At 36.7% G+C, this 27,835-nt stretch overlaps 1 protein-coding gene across 3 annotated transcripts in view; it reads right to left on the reverse strand.

The window, feature by feature from the left end:
• The window catches only part of SH3BGRL (SH3 domain binding glutamate rich protein like), a 134,604-nt gene extending 110,793 nt beyond the window's left edge, over positions 1 to 23,811 (reverse strand). For all 3 annotated transcript variants that reach the window (XR_013992962.1, XR_013992963.1, XM_081042903.1), the window contains exon 1: positions 23,556 to 23,811. Coding sequence is in view for 1 of the 3 variants with exons in the window: in XM_081042903.1 (XP_080899029.1) it covers positions 23,556 to 23,600 (45 nt within the window). In the remaining 2 variants the exon portion in view is untranslated. The remainder of the gene's footprint in view (positions 1 to 23,555) is intronic.
• Between the last annotated feature and the right edge of the window lie 4,024 nt (positions 23,812 to 27,835).

The raw sequence follows: 27,835 nt of genomic DNA on the forward strand, positions 1-27,835 counted from the left end.
AGATGTTTCTGTGAATTTGACTGCAAAGGCAAGGAGAAGAAAAGGAAAAATATACAAATTGGACTACATCAAATTAAAAATCTTATGCAAAGCAAAAAAAAAGCCATCAACAAAATAAAAAAGCAGCCAAATAGGAGATGATATTTGCAAATGATACTTCCAGTAAGGTGTTAATATCCAACATATATAAAGAACTCATACAATTCAACCAAAAATTGCTTAAAATACGGGCAAAGGACCTAAATAGACATTTTCCCAAGAAAGACATACAAATGGCCAACAGAAATGTGAAAAGATGTTCAACTTCACTAGTTATTAGGGAATTGCAAATCAAAACCACAATGGGATATCACTTCACACCTGTTAGAATGGCTAACATCAAAAAGACAACAAATAATCATTGGGGAGGATGTGGAGAAAAAGGAATCCTCACACAATGTTGGTGGGACTGTAAACTGGAATAGCCACTATCGGCAACAGTACGGAGGTTCCTAAAAAAATTAAGAATAGAAATACCATACCATGTAGTAATTCCTCCTCCAGGATATTTACCCCCAAAATATGAAAATACTAATTCAGAAAGACATATGTACCAGTATGTTCACTATAGCATTATTAACAATAGACAAGACATAAAAACAATTGATGGATAAATGGATAAATATATTGTATATGTATACAATGGAATATTACTCAGCCATAAAAATAGATGAAATATTGCCATTTGCAACAACATGGATAGGTCTTGAGGGTATTATGCTAAGTGAAATAAGTCAGATGGAAATGGACAAAAACTGTATAATTTCACTCATATGTGGAATAAAAAACAAAAAAGTAAGACGTTAACTCACAAAACAAACTAAGATACAGACAACAGAATGGAAGTTACCAGAGGGACAAGGGAGAGGACAAATTGGATAAAGGGAGACAAATATATGACAACAGAAGAAAATTAGACTCTTGGTGGTGAATACACAACAGAGTATACAGATATCAAATTATGTTGTACACCTGAAATTTATATGTCATTAACCAATGCTACCTCAATAAATTTAATTAAAAATTTGTGTAATTTACCCTCTAAGTACGTGATCATAAGCAAGTCACTTAAATATCCTGGGCCTTAGTTTCCTGATGTCCAAAAGAGGGACATGAGTACTTGTACTTGTAGGTTATTACAAGTATGTGGATATATTAGAATATATGTGAAAGAACTTTGTAAATATAATCAAATAAGGATTTAATTCAATAAAATCACTTGACTTTTCTCTCACTACCATACTCTTCACTTGAGTCTATCTTATCTCCATGATCCCAAGTCTCCAGGTGTGTCTGCTTTCTTATTCGGTGTTCCCTTGTACTTCAAAACCATATTAAGATTTCTTTGGACTATATCCTACTTCCCTCCTCCTCTCCATCTCCCTCCCCCTCCCTTTTTCTCTCTCACACACACCAAAATAATTACTAAACTTCAGATAATATATTTTTTCCTTTTCTCCTAGAATCCTACGTATTATATCTCTATTAAACTAATTTCAAACACTGCCACATTTACAAAGTCTGAATTCATTCTCAAAACTATGTCATTTCCAGCCCTTTAAGAAAGATCTGGTTTGGTCTTCCCAAGTCCTCAGCTCCATAGCCTCAGTTATATACAACTACTTGATTTTTGATGCTGCACCTGTTATTCAAAATGCAATTTCTTAAGTCACATTCCCAGAGATCCTAATTCAATAGGTTTACAGCATCCATGAACGAAATTCTGAGCAATAATCCCATGAGATTTCTGAAGCAGATGGTCCCCATACCATACTGTGAGAACAATGAAGTATTTATAGAACATCTAACATTGAGTCATTCACCAGTCCCCTAGTAATATGTTTGCTCTTACTGTTGCCTCTCTCAGGGATGCTCTTTCCCTTTATCTCTGATAATGAAAGTCTTGGTAATTTTTGAGAGCCATCTTAAATGCAGCCTCCCAGTCCATTTTGCCCATACCAAGCACTTGTGCTCTTTTCTACTGAACAAGATATGGGGCATTATCGGTACTGGGATATAAGGAAGTATTAAGTGATCATAGAATCTCTAGGCTTTACAAACTGAAGTTTTACATCTGAGTCTGTGCCCTTGATTTAAGTTTGCTGTATGACCTGTAAACTGGGTAAACTAGTAGAAAAGTAAACAACGCTCGGCATCTGATTAGTCAGGGTAGTAACTCAACCTCCATAAAAACTAGAATGGACTGGCAGCCATGTGAAAACCAATGATTGAGAATGAGAAGTAAACAAAAAAAATAGTTGTCACCTAGAAAACTGTACAAGTTCAGTAAGAAGTAGTCAAGTGTTAACACCCCAATAGTTTCAGGGGAAAACATGGCTGATTACACAACTACCTAAGCGAGTTTGTGCAGTTGATGTAGGTTATATAATAACAAGGATAAAATAAGGGAGAAAGGGAGCTAAGAGTTGGAGAGAGAAGGATAGAAGCCATGGGTACAGTTAATAAGTAGCAAAGTAAGGACCTGAACCTAAATCAACCTGATTTCACAATACTAGTGAATTTTCAAACCTTAGTGTGACTGGGAATAATTCAAGAGATCTATACCTTGGCCCAGGAATCTGCATTTTAAAAACACCCCTCTAGGTATAAGAGGGCAGTCTGTATAATATGCAAGAGAAACAGTGAGCTACTACTGTTCACTGTTTACTTGAGATACTATTTCTCTCCCTATCCCTATTTCCATGTCAGCCGTTCAAAGATACCCATCTACCTAGCAAGCCCAAGCATTAAATAGATAAATTCTTTGACCTCTTTCCTCTTACCTATCCTTCCAAGCTCTGGGTTCTTAAAATTAGAGACTCCTTTAAACTCCACAAAAACTAAGGGCAACTACCTTTTGAGACAGCTTGGTAGTGGTCTCTGCTGGACATACTAGATCCCAAATCCTCAAGCTCATATACACATTGTTTTCTTTACTAAAGTACTTCTTCTTTTTCTTCATCATCATGATCATCATCATGATCATCATCATGATCATCATCATCATCATCATCACCTTACATTTTATTGTGAGTCCTGTATGTGCTAGGCACAGTGTGAAGCATACCACATTCTCCCTTAATCTCTAAAAGAAATCTATAGGGTTGATATTATTTTTATTTGACAGATAAATAAATACAGCCTCTGAGAGGGAATAGTTAAGTAATATACTCGAGAAAAATACCAGTAACTGTTGGCTTAAACTACTACATGGAATTTGAACCTATGCAGCCTATACCCAAAGTTTGTGCTCTTAATTCCTCAACACTACAGCCTGTAGAAACTGTGATGTTTCATGATTACTTGGCAACTCATAAATATCTGCAATTAATCCTGGCATGAGTCAAAAACACTACCACAGAAATATTAAAAGGAGGGGGAAAGGATATAGTCCAAAGCCCAGAATTATAATCCTTGATGACATCAGAACATGCCTAGTAAACCTTAATTACCAAGCTTACACAATTATGATCAAGTATTTGTGTGCCTCAAAGATCCAAAAATATTTAATGATTTTAGAGGGAGACATAATCAGAAAAAATATGAAAAATTCCAGTTCAGTCTTATCTAACTTTGAAACTTCCAAAACTTCTATTGGCAGGTTAAATATCACGTATCCTGACACAACAGAAGAAAGTGTTCCCATGTTATTGGGAAAAAAAAAAAACTCAATGGAGAACATTTTGCTGTAACATAAATCATAAACAATGTAATCAACAATGACAGATACTCACTATATTTGGATGCAAAATAATCAGAAAACATTCAAAGAAAAAAATCATTAAAATCTTAAAAAGGTAAGTTGCACTAACCTGCTCAGAAAGGCACTATTGTAAAATTCCTCAAAGACAACTAAAGACAAAGTGAAGAAAACCATTTCCTCATGAAGAATACAGAATTGATTTTAGAACGTTTCCTTTATTATTTTTAGCAAGTGAGCAAGTTAAGATATTTCTACTTTGGTGCAACCTATGTGTCGTAGGAATCTACTTCTTCATATGCAATTTGAGAAATTTAGAAAGAGCCGATCAAGAGACTACCTATGTGTTTGTGAACTGTTTCACATAGCCTGTGAAAAAATAGAGTATTCTGGACCATGGAAAGACCCTAGGTAGTAGAGTTAAGCATTAATACTAAAGTCAACCAAAGACAAAATAATCTATTGAATGATGGTCTAGAAACAACACAAGCTTTCTCAACAGGATATTAAAAAACATCAAGGTAATTAATATGGGCCTGCCAAATGAGGAAGTACAAAAGCAAACAATTGCTATAATTCCTGTGGACTCCAGAATTACCAGTTCAAATTCAAACTTTCTTTATCATCATTAACAGTAGTTGACTTTTGCCCTTTTTATTTGAATAATGATAATGTAAAATCCTGGGTATGGATCCTGACTCTGCAAATTTACTGGATATAAGACCTAGGCCAACAGATCCAAGACATATCAGGGTGATCACTTCATAAAGTATGTAAATGTCTAATCACTATGTTGTATACTTGAAACTCATATAATATTGTATGTCTACTATAATCGAAAAATAATTTTAAAAAAGACCTCAGCCAAGTTATTCAAATACTTGGAGACTCAGTTTTGTTATACGTAAAATGGGCATAATAACATTTACTTTACAGAGATATAAGAACTAAATGAGAGGAGGAACGTAAAGTGCCTGGCTTTGAGCCTGGCACCCCAAATGCATTCAACAGATAGAAAATCTTCCCACACCAATTTCCTCCTTTTCCCTACACATTCCATGTTTCCTCAAAAATAAGACCTAGCCGGACAATCAGCTCTAATGCGTCTTTTGGAGCAAATATTAATATAAGACCCGGTCTTATTTTAATATAATATAAGATTGGGTCTATAATATAATATATAATACAACATAACATAATACTGGGTATATAATATAATATAATATAATATAATATAATATAATATAATATAATATAATTAATATAATATTGGGTCTTATATTAATTTTTGCTCCAAAAGACGCATTAGAGCTGGTTGTCTGGCTAGGTCTTATTTTCGGGGAAACACGGTTCTTCAAACTCAGGCAAAAGCCCTACCTTTCCTAGAACATATTTTAGGCTCACTGATTTTCTTTATATCTGAATTCTTATATAAGTGGTTTCTGATCTGTGCTCCAGAGATCACTGTGGGGAGCAGGGATGAGGAGAAAAGAAAAGTTACTGTAAAAGTTCTACAAAGTTCTAAGTACACAAAGCATTTTCTGGAGACTGAAAGAGTAAGTCTTGCATTTGAAACATACAACTATGGGAGAGCGGATGGTAGAAGTGGTTAAAGGGGGTCAAATATATGGTGAGAAGGAAAACTGACTCTGGGTAGTGAACACACAATGGGATTTATAGATGATGTATTATAGATTTGTACACTTGAAACCTATGTAGTTTTGTTGACCATTGTCACATTTTATTTTAATAAAAAAAGAAACATACAACTATGTTTTCCAAAATGGATAGGTACTGTTGTAAATTAAAATACAAATTCATCTCAAAGTGTTACTAAATTTATGGTACTTTTTGTTATCATTTATATTCTTATCAGTGGATAGCAAAAATTGAACTAGTATTATGGTAGATTTCCATATTTATACTCTGAAAAGCTGGATCTCTCTATCACAAGTGACTCTACAGTTGTATGGTGTTCTCTCATTGTTTCAAGTAGGCCTAGACTAGGGTAAAGGAAGTGAGGTACTCAACTCAAGTGAAAATTCAAGGTGCACCCCAAAACTCAGTAATCAAGATAAATAATATTTTAAAGAAAAATTAATGCAAAAATATATGATGTTTAACAAAATATCAAAATTTTAAATAAAGACATGATGCAACAGGGCCAGGAGGTGATCAGTGCAGGGTCAGATCCTGGCAAATGAACATATTGAGAATTTGACCTCCCATGTCTAAAAAAGGAAGGAAAAACTGTCACTATTTCACAATATGACAAGTGTTCATTAAAATGTTCAGTTGGATCTCCAAAAAAGCAAGCTTATCCATGCCATGAGTGTTTTCACAAAGGAAAATCTGTCTTTGGCATGCAAAAACCAGAGAAGACACTAGAGATACAGAAGGCATGAAAAGACAGAGAGATGGGGGTATGCGTGTTCAAAGTCTGAACTTATGAATAGGAAAGAGTTCTGGAAAAGTATTAACTAAGCAGCATTTACGTCTTGCTGTTCAGAAAGGCTGACAACTAGCCTACATTTATTTTCCAAAGGGCAGGGGACCTCATCTTTATCATCATCATCATCATCATCATCATCATCATCATCATCATCACTACTATTTACTGACTACTTTATTGAATACTTACTGTTTGCCAAGCACAAAATTGACAGCTTCATCTTGTCACAATGATTCCATGATGTATGTGTACCTTTATTACCCCCATTTTAACTGAGTTTCAGAGGGAATTATATGGCTTGTATACAGTGCTGTACCTAATGAAAGATTTTAGGGACAATATGAATTTATCCAGGTATAACTGTAATAATAACAAAAACAGTAATAAAAAATAACATTGAACAGTTCTTGTTTTAAGCAGTGTGCTAAGCACATTATCTCATTTAAACTGTGTAACAGCCAAGTAGCATAAGTAGGTATTATTATCCCTGTTTTACTAAGGCTGAGAGAGGTAGGGGTGTAAGAGTATTAGTATGTATGTAGACAGATGTGTATATAACAAATTTCTAGGCCCAGGATGGAGCAGCTCTGGCCCAGGGTGCCATGTCAGCAAACCAAAACTTAGATTAACTTTCCTGTCCCTATAAATGCTTCACTTCATCAGAACACAGTATATCCAGTTACCCACTCCCTAAACACAAAGTCCACTCTAGACCTTTTCACTCCAACAAGGATGACTACATGGCCCCAACCAATTAGATATTTTTTTGTCTTTCTCTTACTTGTTCTTTATTCCTCATGCCATAAAAACTTCCTGCCTTCTGTGCCCATTTTGCAGTTCTCTGAATGGAGACTTCTTCATGAAGTGTTAAACAAAGTTTGTTTGTATCCCTTAAATTGTCTTCTTTAATCATTTTTGAAATATAAAAATGCACATAATCATGAACATGTATACATATAGCATCTACTATGTGCCAGGCATTATGCTAAGTACCACACATATTATCACATATAATTTGATTTTCTAGTGTCCAGAGAATATTGCTACTGTAGTCATGTACCTAAAGCTGCCATTTTTACAACTGTGATTTTCTAACAGCTTGGCATTAGTTTTTATCTGAGTTTCATATACTATAAAACTCTGAATGGTTATCCTAGAGACATTAGTGCTATAACCTAGGGAAGCTAATAAAGGTTATAAAACAAGAGCCAAAGAAGACTCTTGGAATTTAAATGGAAAATAATCACATTTTAATCTCAAAACATATTGACCAGGATGGTTATGTGGTTTTCCTGACAACTACGTTTCATTTTTCTACAGTAACAACCAATTATCCAACACCAACTGAGTGTAACAACAATACAATTCTGACACTACCTGTAGTTAGTCAGGTTCCACAAATTAGAGGACTCAATCTGCCCTCAATTCCAATGACAGCCACAAGTGGAATTCCCAAGCAACCCACACTTCTGCCTGTCCAGTTTCGTTCCCACAACCCCCTCAGGATCAATAATTCACTAGAACAACTCTTGGAACTCAGGAAGGTGGTCTACTTATTATTACAGTTTATTATAAAGGATACAAATGAGCAGCCAGATGAACAGGTAAATAAGGTGAAGTTTGGAAGGGACTCAAGCCTTTCTCCCTGTGGAGTTAGGGTGCACCATCTCCCTGGAACATGGATATATTCACCAACTTGGAAGCTCCCCAAACCCTGTTATTTTGGGCAATTTATGAATGTTTCATTTTGTAGGCATGATTGATTAAAATCATAGGCCATTTTAGCAATCGAACTCAATGTCCAGCTCTTCTCTCTCCAGAGATTGAGGGGTGGGGTGAAAACTTCCAACCCTCTAATTATTTGCTTGGTTCCGCTGGTGATCAGCCCCCATCCTGAAGCTATCTAGAGACCCCAACCTGCCAAAAGCCACCTCATTAGCATAAATTCAGGTATGGTTGAAAGGGGCTCATTATGAATACCAAAAGGCACTACTATAGGTCAGGAAACTACATGGGTTTTAGGAGTTCTGTGCCAGGAACCAGAGACAAAAACCAAACACACACACACACACACACACACACACACACACACACGGTGCCAAAAATGTATAAAAGTGGGCACTTTGGTCAACATTGCTCAAGGTGTAGTTCGCCATAATCAGAAGTCTCTGGACACTGATGGTAACCACTTTCAGCATTTCTTGTAATTGCAGAAGTCAAACGTGATTTGTATTCATCTTTTGCTATCGGTATATAATGAATATTACAATTTTAATACAGTTTTCCTTTCTTAAAATGTGTATATGCTTTTGGTACTCTGTGTACATGTATATACAGGAAGACCAACAATTAAGTTCGAGAACTTGTTGCAACAATGTTGCTAACCTTTTTTGATATCAGAGGGCTTATTCATTATGAATTTGTACCAAATGGACAGTTAACCAAGTTTACTATTTGGAAGTGCTGAAAAGGCTGCGTGAAAAAGTTAGATGACGTAACCTTTTCGCCAACAATTCATGGCTGTTGCTCACAACAATGTACCAGCTCACAGGGCACTGTCTGAGAGAGAGCTTTTAGCCAATAAACAAATAACTGTATTGGAACATCCTCCCTACTCACCTGATCTGGCCCTCAATAACTTCTTTCTTTACTCGAAGATAAAAGAAATATTGAAAGGAGAACACTTTGATGACATTCAGGACATCAAGGGTAATACGACGACAGCTCTCGTGGCCACTCCAGAAAAAGAGTTCCAAAATTGCTTTGAAGGGTGGACTAGGTGCTGGCGTTGGTGCATAGCTTCCCAAAGGGACTATTTCGAAGGTGACCATAGTGATATTCAGCAATGAGGTATGTAGCACCTTTTCTACGATGAGTTTTCGAACTTAATTGGCAGTCCCCATATATATGGTTTTATTATACCACAATGGTATTCTAAAACTTAAAACAATTCATTTTGAAAACTGTTAATACATTCATTTTGCACAAATTGGATATTCTATTTTTAACTTAAGGATACTTCACTTTTCAGCAAAAATTTGACTAGTTCATCATAAAATTGACAGCACCATAAGCATTTAACATATAGAAATTCAGTTAAATTAATAACTGCTGGCAGTTGGTATAAGTTTAGAATCATCCTTCTAATCAGCTAGAGCAACAATCAAGACTGCTTTCTAGCAGAAGTCAAAATACCACAATAAACTTTAGTACTTTGTCTAGAGTTCTAGGTTCAGATGGAAATGATTTTTTTTAAAAAAAGTGTCCAGAGCGTGTGGGGAGACCCTGGGAAGGTGGAAGTAAGCTCCAAGCACGAGTCTCCACAGCTTCTGAAGGTTGGCTTGAGAGCAGGCCCTTTTCACTCTGAGCTTCTACAACCAGGTACTACTTCACAAGTGACCCTGGACAGTAACAAAACAAATAAAAGCCCGAACCCAAACCCTCCCACCCCCGTAGGTGTAGTGCTTTTTTTACAAATGGAAGGCAAGGCTCTCCACCAGCAAAAAAATTACAACTTGCTTTATTCCAGTGGTGTCTGAAACTGAACCCGCAGTATCTCCGAGTCTGTAATTACTCCGGAATCAGTAAGCCATGGCATCAAAGTAATTTGTTGTTAAAAGTGACGTCATAGGAATGGCGGCAGCAGGGCGCACTTTTTGAGTTCTCCTCCAGATCTTATCAAAACAGGACATATAACCCATCAAAGGACTGTCTGCTCATCACCCAGAACAGCTAAGAGAATCGTGGAAGGATTACTTGAAGGTGCGCAAATTGGGTGAGCAGGGGAGGAGGGAACGGAGCAGAGTGGAGACACAGCCCGTATCCGCGCGGTGGAAATGTGGTCCGCACCTGTGGCTCTGGGGACGCAGCCCACATCTGCAGCACCTGCGGCGGTGGAAACGCGTCCCGCATCTGCGGTGGTGGAAACAAGGCATGCATCCGCAGTTGCAGAGACGCAGGGGATCCCAGGACAGAACAGAGAACACAAAAGCCAGGAGGTGGGCTCTTTCCCTGCAACCCACAGCTGATCTCTCCCCCCCCCCAGGCGGCAGCTAGGTGGGCCCTAGGGCAGACAAAGAACACAAACCCCATATCTGGCCCACCCCCCGCACTTCCAATCCTACCCAAGCCCTTTCAGAGACTTAAACTGGCCCCTGAACTGAGGAGCAGTGTCAGATTACAGAGGAGCATTAGTGCTCAGGCTCTGGGAAGACTGGCAGGCAGCTCTGACCCAGGGAAGAGGCTGGGAAGAGTGTGATTTTGGCTGGGCTAGGAGAGAAGAGACTCCTCCACCCCCAGCCATCACCTTTTCTGGCCTGCAGGAAGAGTGTGACACAGCTAGGCTGGGAGAGAGAAGATCCCTCTATCCCCAGCCCCCACTCTTTCTGGCATGCCTAGGGCGGGGCAAGTGCAACTGCCCAGGCACTCCCAGAGCTCAGCAGTAAGGGGCAGACACAGTTCCTGGCTTTCAGCAGCTCAGAAATCTCCCACCCGCCACACACACACACACACACACACACACACACACACAAGAAGTGCCCTAAGACTCAGGAGAACTGGACACAGGGCTGGTGGTGTTACTGTCAGTGTGCATATGTGCAGGCAAGGGCAGAAACTGCACTGATTTTGTAAAAACTACCATCCAGACCCCTCAGCTCCACGCATCTAAATCTGCAGTCCCAAAGTCACATGGGCACCAGGTGACAGGCTCTGCCTGCACAATTGGCAGGGGACTCTTTGTTACAGCAGAGGACAACCTGGAGATTACTTGGTGGGCTTAAGCCAAGACTGGCACTGCTTTTTGCTTTGCTTTGTTTTGCTTTGTTTTGCTTTGTCTTTATATCTTTGATATCTTTGCTGTGTTGAGTGGGGGTTGTCGGTTGTTTTTACATGTGAATGCATTTAATTTTTTTCTTTGTTGTTGTTGGTGTTGTAATTGGTGATTTGCTTTGTTCTGAAATTGCCCTACCAGGGCCCAGCTTAAGAGGCACAAGATTCAACATATCCAGAGGCCAACTCCAGACCAAACCACAGTACTACCAGGTTTGACCTACAAATCACACACATAGAGGGAATTCTCTACAGGCACAAGAGCCCATAGAGGCCAAACCACATTTAAGTGGTCGACCCTCACGCAGCAGAACACCCTGCAGTGGGCAGAGCCAAGTCTCACAAGTAGTCAGCCTAGGATATAACCCCGCCTACTCACAAGTGAAAAGCAATTAAAGATCTTCTTGAACAGGACAATATACACAAAACAAGAGTCACCTTTGGAGCACACACAGAGGAGAAGAACAAAGTAGTGCAAGTCAAATATAAAGGACACATACTACATAACATAACCCAGCAAGAACTAAGAACCCTAGGGGATCTACCTAATACATCGAAGCAAACACAGAGAGTCAGCCAGAAAGGGGAAACAAAGAAACAAGTCCCAAATAAAAGAACAGAAGACACCTCTGGAAATGGAACCAAATGAAACAGAGGTAACCAACCTATCAGAGACAGAGTTCAGAACACTGGTGATAAGAATATTTAAGGAGCTTACAGATGACATAAAGAAGGATGTAGAAATCATAACGAACAACCAGTTACAACTAAAGAACACAATTACTAAAATGAAGAACTCACTTGAAGGAATTAACAGCAGGTTAGATAAAGCAGAGGATCGAATCAGCGACTTGGAAGACAAGTTAGCAGAGATCACCCAAACAGAACAACAGAAAGAAAAAAGAATAAAAAAACAATGAAGATGGTTTAAGAGACCTCTGAGATAACATCAAGCGCAACAACATGGGCATCATCGGAATACCAAAAGGCGAAGAGAGGAAGCAAGGGATTGAGAACATATTTGAAGTAATAATGTCTGAAAACTTCCCTAACCTGATGAAGGAAACCAACGTACAAGCCCAGAAGTGCAGAGAGTTCCAATCAGTATAAACCCAAACAGGTCCACAACAAGACACATTATAGTTAAAATGGCAAAGCTTAAAGACAAAGAGAGAATCCTAAAAGCAGCATGAAGAAGACAAAGGGTTACATACAAGGGAACTCCCATAAGACTATCAAATGACTTTTCTACAAAAACATTGAAGGCCAGGAGGGAGTGGCAGGAGATACTCAAAGTGATGGAAAACAAAGGCCTACAACCTAGATTGCTTTATCCAGCAAGGCTATCATTTAAAGTTGATGGAGAGATGAAGAGCTTCCCAGAAAAGAATAAGCTAAAGGAATTTATTACCATCAAGCCAGCATTGCAAGAAATACTAAAAGGACTTCTGTAAATAGAAGAAAGATGAAAACAATCTAACTACAATATACGCCATATACAAAAATAAATTCAACATGGCTTAAAGATTTAAACGTAAGATCTGAAACCATAAAATTCCTAGAAGTAAATATAGGAAGAAACTTCACAGACATTACCCCCGAGTAAGATTTTTACTGATATATCCCCTCACATGAGGGAAGTAAGAGAAAAAATAAACATGTGGGATTACATCAAACTAAAAAGTTTTTTCACAGCAAAGGAAACCATCAATAAAACAAAAAGGGATCCTACTGAATGGGAAAATTTATTTGCCAATGATATATGTGATAAGGGGTTAATATCACAAATTTATATTAAAAAAAAAACTCAACTCCCAAAAAACAAACAACCCAATTAAAACATGGGCAGAGGACATGAGACATTTTTCTAAAAAGGGCACACAGATGGCAAGCAGACTTATGAAGAAATGCTCAACCTCACTAACCATCAGAGAAATGCAAATAAAAACCACAGTGAAATACCAACTCACCCCAGTCAAAATGGCTATCATCAATAAATCAACAAACCACAAGTGCTGACACAGATGTGGAGAAAAGGGAACGCTTGTGCACTGTTGGTGGGATTGCAGATTGGGGCAGCCACTATGGAAAACATTATGGAGGTATCTCAAAAATCTGAAAATGGAACTACCTTATGTTCCAGCAATTCCACTCCTAAGTATCTATCCTGAGAAATCCAAAACTCCAATTCAAATATCTTTATGCACTCCTATGTTTACTGCAGCACTATACACAATAGCCAAGACATGGAAACAACCGAAATGCCCATCGGTAGATGACAGGATTAAGAAACTGTGGTACACAGACAATAGTTTAGTGGTTACCAGAGGGTAAGGGAGATCAAATATATGGTGATGGAAGGAGAACTGACTCTGGGTGGTGAACACAAAATGGGATTTATAGATGATATAATACAGAATTGTACACCTGAAATTATGTAATTTTACTAACAGTTGTCACCCCAATAAATTTAATTAATTAAAAAAAAGAAACTGTGGTACATTTATACAATGGAGTATTATGCAGCCATAAAGAAGAAAGAAATCTTACCATTTGCAACAACATGGATGGACCTAGAAAACATTATGTTAAGTAAAATAAGTCAGACAGAGAAAGACAAATACCAGATGATCTCACTTATACGTGGAATCTAAATAAAAGAATAATTGAATTAACTAATCAGAAACAATTTTGGAGACATAGAGGAAAAACTGAGGGTTGCTAGATGGGAAGAGGGATGGGATAAGGGGAAAGGTGAGGGGATTAGAAAACAGTCAGTAACCACAAGATGGCCACAGGGTTTTGAAAATTAATTTGGGAAATGTAACCAACAATGTTGTAAAGATTGTGTAGGGTATCCGATAGACACTTGTCCCATTTGGGAGACCACCTCAGGGATGATGTAGATGCCTGATCACTGCACTGTACACCTGAAGCTGAAGCTGAACAATGAATGCCAACTATAATTGTGTGTGTGTGTGTGTGTGTGTGTATACTTACAAGAAGCGGAATACAGCATTAGGAATAGACAGTGGAAATGTAACAGCTGTATGAGATGTCAGAGGGATAGCGGATGGGGGGAGGGGATTCACACAGTGTGAGGGATATAAATGATAAACGTCTAAGTATTACTTTGTCTTGTGCACCTGAAACTAATAAAAAAAAAAAGAAGGTATAAGGATAGTACATTAAAAAAACAACAAAAAAAACAATAACTTTGGTAGAGATAATATCTATAACTTGAGAAAATGTTTAGAAAAAAGTTTAATGCTTTACATACAACAACATGTCTTTTGTCTTTTTTATGTTATTTTACATAGAATAAGGGCTCATCGTTAATCATATGAAATGAAAATTGCTATACATTGTTACTAAAACAAAACAGACAATAAATTAATATCCCCCGCTTCTACTTCAAATATTTTCAAGAAATCTTATAAGGACATGAAATGGTGGTCCTTTATGCATTGTGGGTATAGAATTAGATCATAATTATGTTACTCACTAAGAGAAAGCCTAACTACTTTTCCTTATAATTGTTGCAGCAACACAAGCATTCAGATTTTACTTTTTTCTTTCCCCAGAATATCTTAACATGAGCTGTTGCACAATACAGTATCTAATTATTTACCAATGTCACCTTTTTAGATGTTCTCTACATATTCCAAGCAATATGTTTATGCACTGTTTCCCTAGTTTTATACATTGACCTAAACGGACAATTCTAATACTTCTCTATCCAACCACATCATGCAGTGAAAAAAAATCAAATCAGTCTCTATAAATAACTGATTTTCAAAAAGTAATTAGATTTTTATTTACAGTAAATCCACTTGGGCATCTAGATGTAGATTATTTAGATAAGTCTGTGTTAGATGTTTTGTGTTTTAAAGCATCACATGGTACATCACTTTTCATGAAATACAAATGTAGAGTCACTGACTTTTTTTACTAGTTTCAGGTGTACAAAACAATGTAACAGTTAGGTATTTACCATTTATACCCCTCACAAAGTGATAACCCTCCTCCCCCAATCTACTACCCCTCTGACATCGCATACAGCTCTTACATTTCCACTGTTTCTATTCCTAATGCTGTACTCCACTTCTTGTGAATATATATATATATATGTATATATATATATATATATATTTACATATACATATAACTCATATATACATATATATATGTATAACTATAGTTGACATTCATTTTTATTCAGCTTCAGCTTCAGGTGTACAGCACAGTGATCAGGCATCTACACTGTGGGGACAGAGCCAGGAGTGCAGTTTCTAGGCTCTCGGCCTCACGTGGAAAGGTGCTGGCTCAGGTAGTAAATGGCCATCAACTGTGAATGGATGGCCATCAGCTGTGGCTAGTTGGCCGTCAGCTGTAACCAGTGAGCCATTGGCCACTAATATAACTGTTGTGGCTATGCTAGCAGAAAATGGGGGCTAGCAAGAAGATGGTGGCTGGCAAGCACAGACTGCAGTTAGCACAGCGGAGTATGGGTTGCAGATTGCAGAGAAGTAGACAGCAGGTTACAGATAGTGTGGTTCCTGCTTCCTGTGTCTCCAACCCAGCCATCAGCGAGACTACAGTGGTGTGACTCCTCTATCGATGGCTCCATGGGTGTTACATTTTGGCCTCACCGTGTCCTGCATTCTTATGTGGGGAGTGGGACCAGAGACCCCGCATGACACCCTGTATGACATACACTGTCCCTGAAGTGGTGTCCCTAATAAGACAAGTGTCCATCGGATTCCCTACAAAATCTCTACAATATTATTGATTATATTCCCCAAACTGACTTTCATATCCCCGTAGAGTCACTGACTTTTGAAGTTACACACAATGCTGTGTGGCTGATGGGACTTCTCCCAAGCAGTCCTTGACATTTGGGCAGTGGAAGGATCCCCTGGGATATGTAGTTTTAGTTCTCAAAGTCAACCTTTTAGTAGAGTCTGACCAAATTATATATATATACTATATATGTATATGTATATATATACTATATATATATATAGTATATATATACATATACATATGTGTATACACACAAATATATATAGATGTAAATATATATACATATATATCCCTCTCTTAAGCCCCCTTATGCAGAGCCTGACCATAACTATATAGTTTCTAAGGGAATTCAAACACATTCCAATCAAAAATCATTCTTCAATTTCAACTTCAAAATGTAATCATAAGTCCTAATGCAACTGGACAATAAGTAAATGTTTAGTCACACTTTCCTCATAACGTTTTTTGTACTTGCCTTTTAATAGCCTCTTTTTGAAAAATCAAAAGTATAAATTCTAAGTCTGATATAGAATTGGCCTTATTCTTGATCTTGTTAAATTTCCTACTTATTCCTTTTAAAACTCAACAGGTATTTGTCTTGTCACTTGGCTAACTGTCCATATCACCACCCCAACCCTTATCCTCTCAGCATTGCTCAGAAGAGATTTAAATTTAACACTTTTCTTTTTTAAGTAGAAATTCACTGAAAAAGTCTTACTCCCAACCCCTGCCTCTTTTGACTTCAAAATATTTACTTAATACACAAGACCAGTTAAGTTTAAGTTTCTGAAAGTGTGATATCAGATTCCATAATCTCAGTAATGGATTTCCAATAACAACACTTGTAAAAGCTTTCTTCCATGATACTCTTCACTTTACGTAATTTATATTCCACTTGTGAGGGTGATGAGCAGCAGAGGTTTAGTGACCTACTCAAATCACAGAGGCAACAGCCAATAACCCATATATCACTTTGAAGCTACTTGCTCTAGCTCAAAGCTTAAAATCCTTTCCAAAAACAATTTGTCTTCATATGCTTTTAAGTTAGACTGCCTTACACAAGGTAATTTTCTTACTGGGATAAAGGTACATGTTCTGCATTCTAACTAATAGTATATACTGAGCTATTATGACTTTAATTTTCTGGTCTGAAGAATGCTACATACTTCAGTAACAGACCAATAGAATTATTCTTGGTACTGCTATCAATCAATTAAGAAGTACTTTTCATAATTTTCCAAGTTCATCAGAAAAGCAATTTTGCAATGATTTTAAATTAGTTTCAGAGCCCCGTGCGTGGTGAGTAATTAGTAAATATTAACCAGTAGTCAAAAATAGCATAGGGCTTAGACTCATGGGCTCTGGAATCAGACAAACCTCGGGAGTGTTTTGCTAGCGTTCTGTCATTGTTAGCTCTCTGAGTTTGTTTCCTCCTCTTAAAAATGGGTATAATAAGAGTACTGACTTCACTGACTTGTCTCTAGAATTAAATGATATAATACATATAACGTTCTTACCACTATGCCTGGCACATTTTAAGTGCTCAATGAATGCTAGCCCTTATTATTAACAACTAAAGCTTACATATGGCTTGCATGAGAAATTAAAGTGAGATGATTTGTCATATTTTTAACATGTTAGGTAATTGTCTATGCACATCTTCCCTCTAAATCAACTTTGAAATATCACACTGGATAGAATGGTTTCTGATATCATACAGCAACTAAAAATATATATTTAGTGTTACAATTTTTTCTAAATTTATTTAATTTTTAGTTATTTTTCTCAGTTACAGTTGACATTCAATATTATTTTGTACTAGTTTCAGGTATACAGCATAGTGGTTAGACATTCAGGTAATTTATGCAGTGATCCCCCTGATTAGTCTAGTACCCACCTGGCACTATACATAGTTGTTGCAACATTGTTGACTATATTCCCTATGCTTCACTTTATATCCCCATGACAACACATATTTTGTAACTACCAATTTGTATTTCTTAATCCCTTCAACTTTTTCACCCAGCTCCCTATTCCCCACTTCTGGCAACCATCAGTTTGTTTTCTGTATCTATGAGACTGTTTCTGTACTGTTACAATTTTAACTTTGAGAAATATGCTGCACTTATGATGAAATAATTGGCTGAGTCGTAGTGGTGAAACAGACAAAGTTTTTTCATGTTATAACTATTCTACTTGTCTTGACAAACTGTTGGAAATCCCCTAAGCAAAAATGTTTGCTTCCACTCCTATTCTTCGATAGGGTCTCATTTCCAGAAAGGACTAAGCCAAAGGGACTGAACTCAAAGAGTAGAGTAGTACTGCCTTCCTGATGAATTTAGAAGATTTATAAAATCATAAAAAGCCATCTTTTAATTATGTTGGTATAGCGACACAAAAATATTTTTCAAGGGAGAGTCAAAGACATAAAATAAAAGTTCAATATGTGGAACAAATACTATTTAAAAACGTGCCCTTGGTTAGGCAATTTTATTTAAAAAAAAACTGAACCATACATGAAAACGGTGCTACTAACCTCCCTACCTCCCCCACTCTCACCTAACTCTCACGTGCAGATTATGGAGAAAGACAGATTTGCTTGGTTAGGCACTATCCAGTCTTTTTTCTTTCTTTTCAGAAATCATGCAGTCTTAAATGGCAATTATAAATTCCTAATTATATGACAAGATTTTAATGTACTATTAACATTATCTCTGTTCAATGCCTATACATTAAGAGGATGTGTAAACAACACAGTGCTTAGGAGTGGGTTGTGGAGTCAGAGAAACCTGGGTTCTAATCACAGTTTTACCATTTGTAGATCCTTAATCTTGAGCAATGTGCCTAATGTTTCTGGGTCTTAGAGTTAGCACCTCTAATTACATAAAATAATCCTAATAACATTATAGTACTTACCTCACAGTGTTATTATAACGATTAAACTAATTGAGATAATGTATGTAAAACACTGGGCACAATGCCTGACATATATGATGCATAAATAAATGTTAGTCTTTACTATTACCAGTCAAATCTTGACTAGTCATGTTAACGAAAGGGTAATAATACCAAAAAAAATCTAATGGCACTGACACTGAATGCTACAGTCTTTGAATTTGTCATGCTATTTTTTAAACTTGTATTTGATTTTTGTCTGCTGTTCTGGCATTCTACAACAATTCAAACAAACTAATAAAGCCAAAATGTGAGGGAATCTGGGCTAGAAAATAATTCATTTGCTTAGAATTCTTCCCTACCGATCAAGTGTGAAAAGTCAGCTTTGCCTCTCATATTACCAAAAACATTCATCACAAATGAGTTGTCCATCCTCTCTCAATGTACATTTATTTAATTTTGGTCTGGATTGGAGGAAGTAATTAAGTACCGGCTTTAAAAGGCCTCCTGGTGGGCTACAAAGTAGAACTGAAAGAAAATGTGTGGTCATAGCCAGGAACAGATCCTCATTCTATTTATCAAGAAGAAATGAAATATAACATCCACACTTGATAGTTCAATTAAATCAGAAAATATTCCTGTAAAAGACATATGTTTGATTGCACAATATATATTTTTGAAAAGAATTTAGAGATTAACTGCAGAGAATTAGAACATTCGACCTTATTGTGTCTGGGGCTTCGATTTTTTTTTCCAGGCCAACCAAGGAGAAGATTGACCTTAAGGTTTGTTGATCAAAACCTTTCCTCAAAAGAGTAACTAGTCTTTGAGCTAAAATTGGGTCCATTTTATCCTTCTCTCCAACCAGATTGTGAGTCTTTTACTAAACTTCAACAATATTTTTGTCTCTACAACAATTTGACTTTTAAATACCTTTTTAAATAACTGTTTCCCAATCTTCTTTAAGTTGGGCCAAATTATTCCCAAGGCTTTGCCATTGTTTCTGTGACATTTAGGAAATCAGTCATCAAATAGGGTGCAAGTTGAAGATACTGATCTTGAGTTCTTGTGTTTGCCATGTAAAAGCTGCCCATTTTCCACTGTTTAGAGCATCCAAAAAGCATGTCCAGTCACCTGATGAATAGTTTCTGATTTTGCTCTTCTAAGTAGTTTATGAATAGCTTTAAACAGCATTCAAACAAACCTTGGAAGCTATAACAAAGACCATAGGATACATCAAATCAATGTTCAATTTATACAGAAACAGAGCAGCAAAAATACCCTATTACTTAAGATGCAATAACTTGAGAATCCTATAGATGAACTGTTGTTCTATACTCATATTATCCGAATGAGAAAATACTGTGACTAGTGACTCATACATTGGCTATAATGAGTGTTCGTTTTATTCACTTGTTTTTATAACATGTGCACTGAATACTGCCATAGAGGAAAATTACATATATTTAATGTATTATATGGACAATCCAAGCTACAACTTTTATGTTTTAGCAGTCATAAAAGAGATCATTTTACATGTTATTCCATAAATAAAATACTCAGAAATGATCTACCTACTATAACCTTAAAATTTCTACACCAAGCACACCTAGAATGCACAGAGGCCATGGAATGGATATCATTATAGAGCTGAGGGAAAGAAGTATGAGAAGAAAACTCCCAAACCAGTTAAAACCAACCTATCATCACTCTAGCAATTCTGACCAAAGGCCAATGTTGATTTTTCTTAAAAGTTATTGAAATTGATTAAGCTATATATGCTCTGTGCTTACTATTCCTTTTCCATTAAATGTATGTTTACAGGGCGTTACAATCTCAAGAAAGAAAAATATGCTCTATACTACTGTGTTACAGTGGGTGAAGACATGCATGAACAGTTCTGAACAAGCCAAAATCACTTGCTATAGACAAGACAACTTAGAAGTTGCAATCCTGCTAAATTGTTTCCATAAAAAGAAACAGTATTAAGACCTAAATTTTGCATACCTTGACCTATAAAAGACCAGTTCCAAATGTGCAGGTCTTTTCTACCTGCATAGCCTTGAGTGAAAAGTCATTTAACCCACTTACTGACATTCACCTTTAGACATACTATCCCTCCTTCACACTAGTTCTTTTTTCTATTCCCCTATATGTATATACCCAGGCAATTCTTCCATTTACAAGATTTATTCCTTTCTATACTTCTCACCTTGTATTGACATTTATCTCCTCATGCCTCCTAGCTATAAAGTATCACTGGGAGGATATATTTCTTGGTGGTTAAACACGTTTATTGCATTCAAACAACTTGTATTAGGTTCAAGCTCTGTGGCTTACTAGATGTGTGACCTTGAGGAAGTTGTTTAATCTCTCTGAACCTGTATTTCTTTACTTAAAAATAGAGATAAGCATAGTGCCTAATTCATAAGACTAACAATTGTCAAGAAATAAAATGAGATAGTACCTGACACACTTAAGTGTTTCTACCATCATTATTATGGCTACTATCAAGAAATCCATTACAAAAATCAACATACTTGCTTTCATTTCTAAACTTTTAAGAAGCAAGTGCTACTACTACATATTGGGGCAAAGTTGACTACAAACTTGAAAACATTTTTTTTTTTAATCAGAATTTGAGGGACAGGGCATCTTGAGAAAAGGACAATATAAGTTAATACTGTCTTGCAATTCTCATATATCCTACCTTGCCTGATAAAACATATAATATTGGTTGTTTTATGACAACTATTAGGAAGAGTCAAAAAGCGGTCAGAGATTACCAACCCAAAACCAAAAGCTGTCTTTTAAATGTTCTTCCAAGAACTACACTTAACCACTTAGAGGAGAAGCTCACTTTGTGCACTTGTTGGGTTCCCATTACAATGTTTGGAATAAAACTTCTAAATCATGTCTTAAAAATAACATGGCATCAATTTTAAAGGAAAACCCTAAGTATTGTAAAGTGAAGTTTCCCCATTTATGGTATAAAGGATCTCTTCCTGAAGTACACTCACTTTATACTGTTCTAGCATTCTTTAAAAGTACTGTAAGATAATAATAAAATAAGAATTTTTGATAACTGGTTCATCAGAAGTATAATTACTGCAACAACAGACAAATCTCTAATTACCCATAAGAAAATAAAATTGAAACAAAACACAAGTAGCATAAAGATTTCCTATTTGCATAGTCTTCAACAATGGAGTCTAAAAATGGGCATAATAGGAGACAGCAGCCATGTTTAAGGCTCTTAGAAACTTAAGTCTTAACAAAGGGAGAGGTACAGTTGTTCATACTTGAATACAAATTCTGAAAGGAGTTTATTCTTGAATCTGCTTTTGGGGGAGAGGTAGAAGAGCAAGAAAGCAAAGAATAAATAGCAGTATTGAAACTGCATTATCACCCAAAGTGAAACTAACTTCTTCCTGATCTGTTCAGTCAAATTAAGGGTTTAACTAACTGTATTAAGCTGGTCTTTAAAATTTTACAATCATCATATTGGATTTAAAACTCTGAGCAATTCAAATATTACTGTGAAATAGCAGATTTAATATAGATGGAAAATAGTAAGGCAAGAAGCTCATAAAGTAAGGTTCAAAGGCAATATAAAAAACTTTCTTTTATGTCAACCTAAACTTGCTCAAAAAATGTAAGATTAAGTATTCTATTTCAAAATTGTCTAAACACACCCACACGTGATGCTAAGAGAAGACAAATTTCAAGGTTCAAGGGTCTTGTGATTTCACATAACCTTTAGTTCTACTCCAAACTCTCTCGGGGGTAAATAAACCAAAGAAAAACAAAAATATAGAAAAGTACCTGCTGTAAAGCTCAGAAAGGAGAGGGTTCCTAAATCCCACATCCTAAACCCACACATCTGCTCTTGCCACTGTTGGCTTTTCTCTTAAGTTATGAAAAAGAGATACTGTACTTTCATTTATCATGGATATACACTCATCTTTCACCCCAGTTTATCTTTTTGCTACACACTGCTGCTGAAAAATTGTTACTATAAATTAAGAGCATGTGAGTGGAGGCTGTCCTATCATTTGAAGAGACAGCAAGTCCAGTCTGCCACTGTACAAGAAGCCACTCCTTAGTTCCATTTCTCAATGTATTTGAAGAGTGAGAAACTGTTAGGAGTAAAATCTTTTGATAGAAAAGAAAAAGTCAAAATAAGGGACAATATGGGAGGGGGAAAAAACAGGTCCCTTGTCATTATTTTTTTTAAAAACCATTAACTTTGTATCATTGTTCCCAACTTCCCCACCCATTTTGTCTTGTTCTAACAGATTGTTTAGGCTGAACTTAAACACCCTCTCCTACAGACTTGCAAAATAACTCTTTGATTACAGGAGTCTTGCTCTCTGAAAATAATTGCAATGCCTCCGTTGGCCTCCACTCAATCCTCATTAGAGCATGTTTTACATCCTTTGCAGATGTGCATTCCTGCCCCTCAACTCAGTAACTAGAGCACATATGTCAAATGTCGCACTCTTGAAATTCACCAGTGTGTGATTTTACTTGTCTAGTAAAGACCCTAAAGACCCTACCTATACCACCATCTCTCATCTACCAAAACTCGGTAGCTTTATTTTTCCTTTAAAGAAGAAACTTGGCCCTAATGTCGTAAGACAAACAAAGCTAAACTCCATGGCAAAATGAAATCGATGCAACAAAGGGAAACAAGGGAAGAAGGGCGGTGGGTGGGAGTGTCTTCTGAAAGAGAACCTGCCTGACAAACTTCTGCAATTTAACGTTTCTGCAGCAGCAGCAGAAGACTGGTATGTAGGAAAACAACAAAGGTGGGCTCCCCACCCTCCTTACCGCGGTAGAGCCAGAGGAAGATGCAATATACACACGGATCACCATCCTGGGAACAGTGGCTGCGGTTGTTTGAGTCCTGCAAATGGCTGGAAAGCAGCTGCAGCAAAGGCTGGAATTGAGCTAGGGGCCCAACAGAGGTTGTAAGAGAAGGGTGGGGGAAGGTGGAAGGGGAACTCGCTAGAGCTCCGCCTCCTCCCTGGGCTGCTTTCACTGGGCTTGGAGCACGGCCGTTGCAGCCCCAAATCCCGGAAGGCACAGGCGCGTTTGCATCATTTCTATTTTTTTTAATAGGGAATCTCGAATAGCACCGCGAGATCTATTGAAACATTTCTTTTTGACTATTCCCTCCCAGAGAAGAGGGAGAAGAGAAAGAAACAGAAAAGGGGAGCATTTAGTTAAATTAAATTAGAATGAAGGACGTTTTCCCACGGAGATTAAAAATTCTGCGTATAACTTCCTGCTCGGAATTGTGTGCAAATAAGAAGATAGATCTTCCTTGAAAGAGGAAGCTTTATGTTAGCTACAGACACTAGTAAGAAAGTCCATACTCTCAAAACGTTGTATATTTTAAGACTCCTATTTGTTATGTAGTGATTGCTCTGATGTTAGCTGTTGGCAGGAAGTGGGCAGTGAAGGATTGAGGGATGCCACAGAAGTTTTAAAGAGTTACAGGTTTCCATAATCCCAGAAACGGCAAGATTAGGTAGTTGTTGTTTTTTTTGTTTTTGTTTTTGAGTTTTGCTTTTTGTTAAGATAGGGAATCCTGCTTCTGTGAGAATTCGCAGGAGGACTGATTGGCAAACTCAAGAATGGAGGAAGAAATTGCAAACAAAAAAGAAATTTTGAAAATACAATGTAAGAAAGTGAATTATTTTTGTTTTGTTTTGTATTGTTTGCTTTTTAACTGACTGAATTTGGATCCTATGTTGCAGGAGATGCTGAAATGGTGAACAGAGAAAGCAAATGATTATTTGTAGCTCTATGGAAAACCAGCAAACAATTGATAATGTCCAGAGAAGGACTATATACTTCAGATTAATTTCAAATTTCCAGATTATATCAAATAAACAGAAATAAGGAACTTACAAGATGAGAGAAGAGAGGGAGTCAGTCACCTTTCTTACTTCTTTACTTTTCCTTTTGAAGTCTGTCCTTACTCTATATTCTAGTGGTTTTATCACCTTTTTCTAGGTTCAATAATTGTAATAGCTTCCTGTTACCTGTTCGTTCACAGGTTCTCCCTTCTCCACTTTATGTCATCCATACAACACACTTGAGGGGTGGATATTATTGCATCAGTTTTACAGAAGAAGAAACTGAGACTCAGTAAAATAAGTAATTTTCCCAAAGTCATATAGCTAGTAAAGTCCAGAATCAGAACTAGACCTCAAGTCCAACTCCAAAGGCCACCCTCTTAAACATCTTTGTAACATACTGCCTGGAACAGGAAAAGTACTCAATAATTATAAGTATTTTTCTTCCTTAAACATCACTTTTATATGGCAATAAAGACAATGTAGTCTGAAATACTTAAGGTAGCTCTCCATTTACTATCAAACCAAACCTAAATTATGTTTCTACAAAGCTCCTACCATAATCTGGCCCTACACTTTTCAGACAGTCTTACCTATCGCTCCCCTAAGCTAACTTCCCTGAATAATCATTGTTGATTCCCCACTAAAATCACCATGCTTATTCTGCTTTTCGTGCCTTTGCTTTTCCTGTCCCTTTCTTCACTTTTCCCCCACGTCTTCATACCCTTTTCTGCCCTCTCCATCTGTCCAACTCTTACTTTTTCTAGACACACCTCAAAATCTTTATACAAATAATCCAGCAGAGTGATCTAGTCACCCTCATCATTGTTAATCAACATCAGAATGCTTGTTATCATGTTTCGCAGCCCCCAGGACAAGGAAATCTTCCTTCAGGTTTTGATTTGGCAAAATGGACATAATTTGCCATATATTAACATAGGCCAATCTCCTAACCCTCAGTGGCCAAGATATATTCTGTTTGGACCTATAGTGTCTTTTGAATTGATGAAAAAAAATAAAGAGAAATAAAGAAAAACTCTTCTATTTATTCTACATATCCATTTGACAAAATGAATATCTCCAGAGAACTGCATGTCAGGACTAGCAGTGAGTCCAATGGGCCTTACCTGGAACTTTGAGGAATGGGAAGATGATTCCTGGTGCTTGATTTAAAAAAAAAAATACAGGCATATTAATCTAAGTGAAAATTTCCCCAATAAATTGATATATAAGCAAAATATTTTGGTCCTTATTAACAGCACTTGGAATGCATAGGGGGAGTAGTAGGCTTTACCAGTGTTTTTATTCTAGAAATAACATCATTGATTATATTAGACTTGCTTCCTACTGTAGTCAACCATCCCTGGAGTGTAATATTCTAGATGGCCATTTTTGCTTCATTTTAATCCTTCATAGAACAGTCCCCAAAACAATTTGTTCATAAAATTTGATTGAAAAGATTAAAGCCTGATTAAAGCAAAATGGATCAAAGAGCTTTCAAACAGTATTTGTGACTTATTGCCATAGGGTATGTATTTATTTATTAAACAAATGGTAATATTTCCCCAAAATTATAAAATAAATGCATGCTGTGTGCAGAAAACTTAGCAAACACTGAAAATAAAAAATCACCCATACACCCAGTATCTGGAGATAACGACTTTTGATATGTCAGTGTAAGCTTTTCTAGGTCTAGTTAGAGATAGATAAATGAGGTTGGGTATGAAGGGTTGAGAGAAGTGGCAGGAAAGGAAGAGAGAAGTAAATGTATTTTTAAAATTTAGTTATAAGATACATACCACCTTGTAAACAGCTCATTTTCACTTAGAAAATATATTTTTAAAATTATCCAATGTCAGAAAATATAATTTTACAATACGAATTTTTATGGCCTTGCATGATTCCATTTTATAGATGTACCAAAAGTTATTTAAATAATTCTGTATTATTGAACATATTCTTTGTTTTCAATTATTATATATTGTAGTTAATGCTGAAGCATATATTTATCGATAATGTTTTACCACACCTCTAATAATTTCTTCAGAATAAATTCCTAGGTGTGGAATTGTTGGCAAACTTGATAGGTACTCTAACCTACTATATATTAAACTGTTATAATTTGGGCCTAGTGTTGCCATGGTCTAGAAAAGAAAAGACTGTTGGTTTCATCAGAGAAGTAGCTGATGCTACCCCAATCCCAGTAACTTTACCTCCCTTCTCCTTCTGCACTTGTTTTCCTGATATAAGTCCCTAGCATTCAACACTTTTCTAAGGTGGCAGGTAAGTCCTACAAATATCCTTCCCCATGTCCTTTTTGATGGGCCAGGTACTCATACTGGTAATGGTGTCAGACTGAGTACAGCAGTACCCAAAATATACATTTTGGTTCCCTGTTTTAAATTTTTGGGCCAACTGATTAGCTACAGGGTGGTATGGAACACTTTCAGTAAGTTGTGCATACAGTGGTAGAATTGGGATGTAAGGCATGGGCATAGGTGAACAAACAGAAAAAGAAGGCAACAGACTTGATATCTGTTAACATGGAAGGCTTCCATATAGATTAATAATTTCTGGTACATATGGATCATGCATGTGGCATAGGATAAGAACAAGAAGACATCTCCCATTCAAAAATTCTAGCTCAGGCTTCAATCTCCATGCTTCCCTCCTCTCAAATCTTTTGCACTGCATTCATTGGAGGTTTTATTTTATGATGTGAAAACTCCCTTACGTCTTCAATCTTTTCTCTGAATATTCTTTCTACCTCCTTGCCTTAACTAATACTTGTTTGTCCAGGGCAGCACTTCCCCTCCTTGAGTGGAGACGGCTTATGCTCTAACACCCCTCTCAGGGTTAGCAGTTTCCACGTGGGTTTATCTTCATTTCCCATGCCAAAAGAGGTCTGCCTAGAACCTTCATTTTTTTTTTTTTGCCCAGCAAATGCTCCTTGGGCAAAAGCAGCTCTAACTCATCACTGAGGTCTTTGGAGTTGTAATCTATGCCCTTTTCTTACCCTGGTAATTCCTCACTTTCTTGTCTGTATCTTTGATGTTTTCAAGATTTTATAAAGTATTTTCTAACATTTTAAATTGACTCTAACAAAAGAGTTCATCCATATCACCTATTTTTCCTACTTTTGAGAAAGTAAAAATGTCATTTACCCCACAATATAAAAAAATACAAAAATCACAATTCAATATTTAATGAAATATCTATAAAACATTACCACATCAACTTTTTTAA

The sequence above is a fragment of the Rhinolophus hipposideros genome (genome assembly GCF_964194185.1).
Source record: "Rhinolophus hipposideros genome assembly, chromosome: X".
Taxonomy (NCBI): Eukaryota; Metazoa; Chordata; class Mammalia; order Chiroptera; family Rhinolophidae; genus Rhinolophus; species Rhinolophus hipposideros.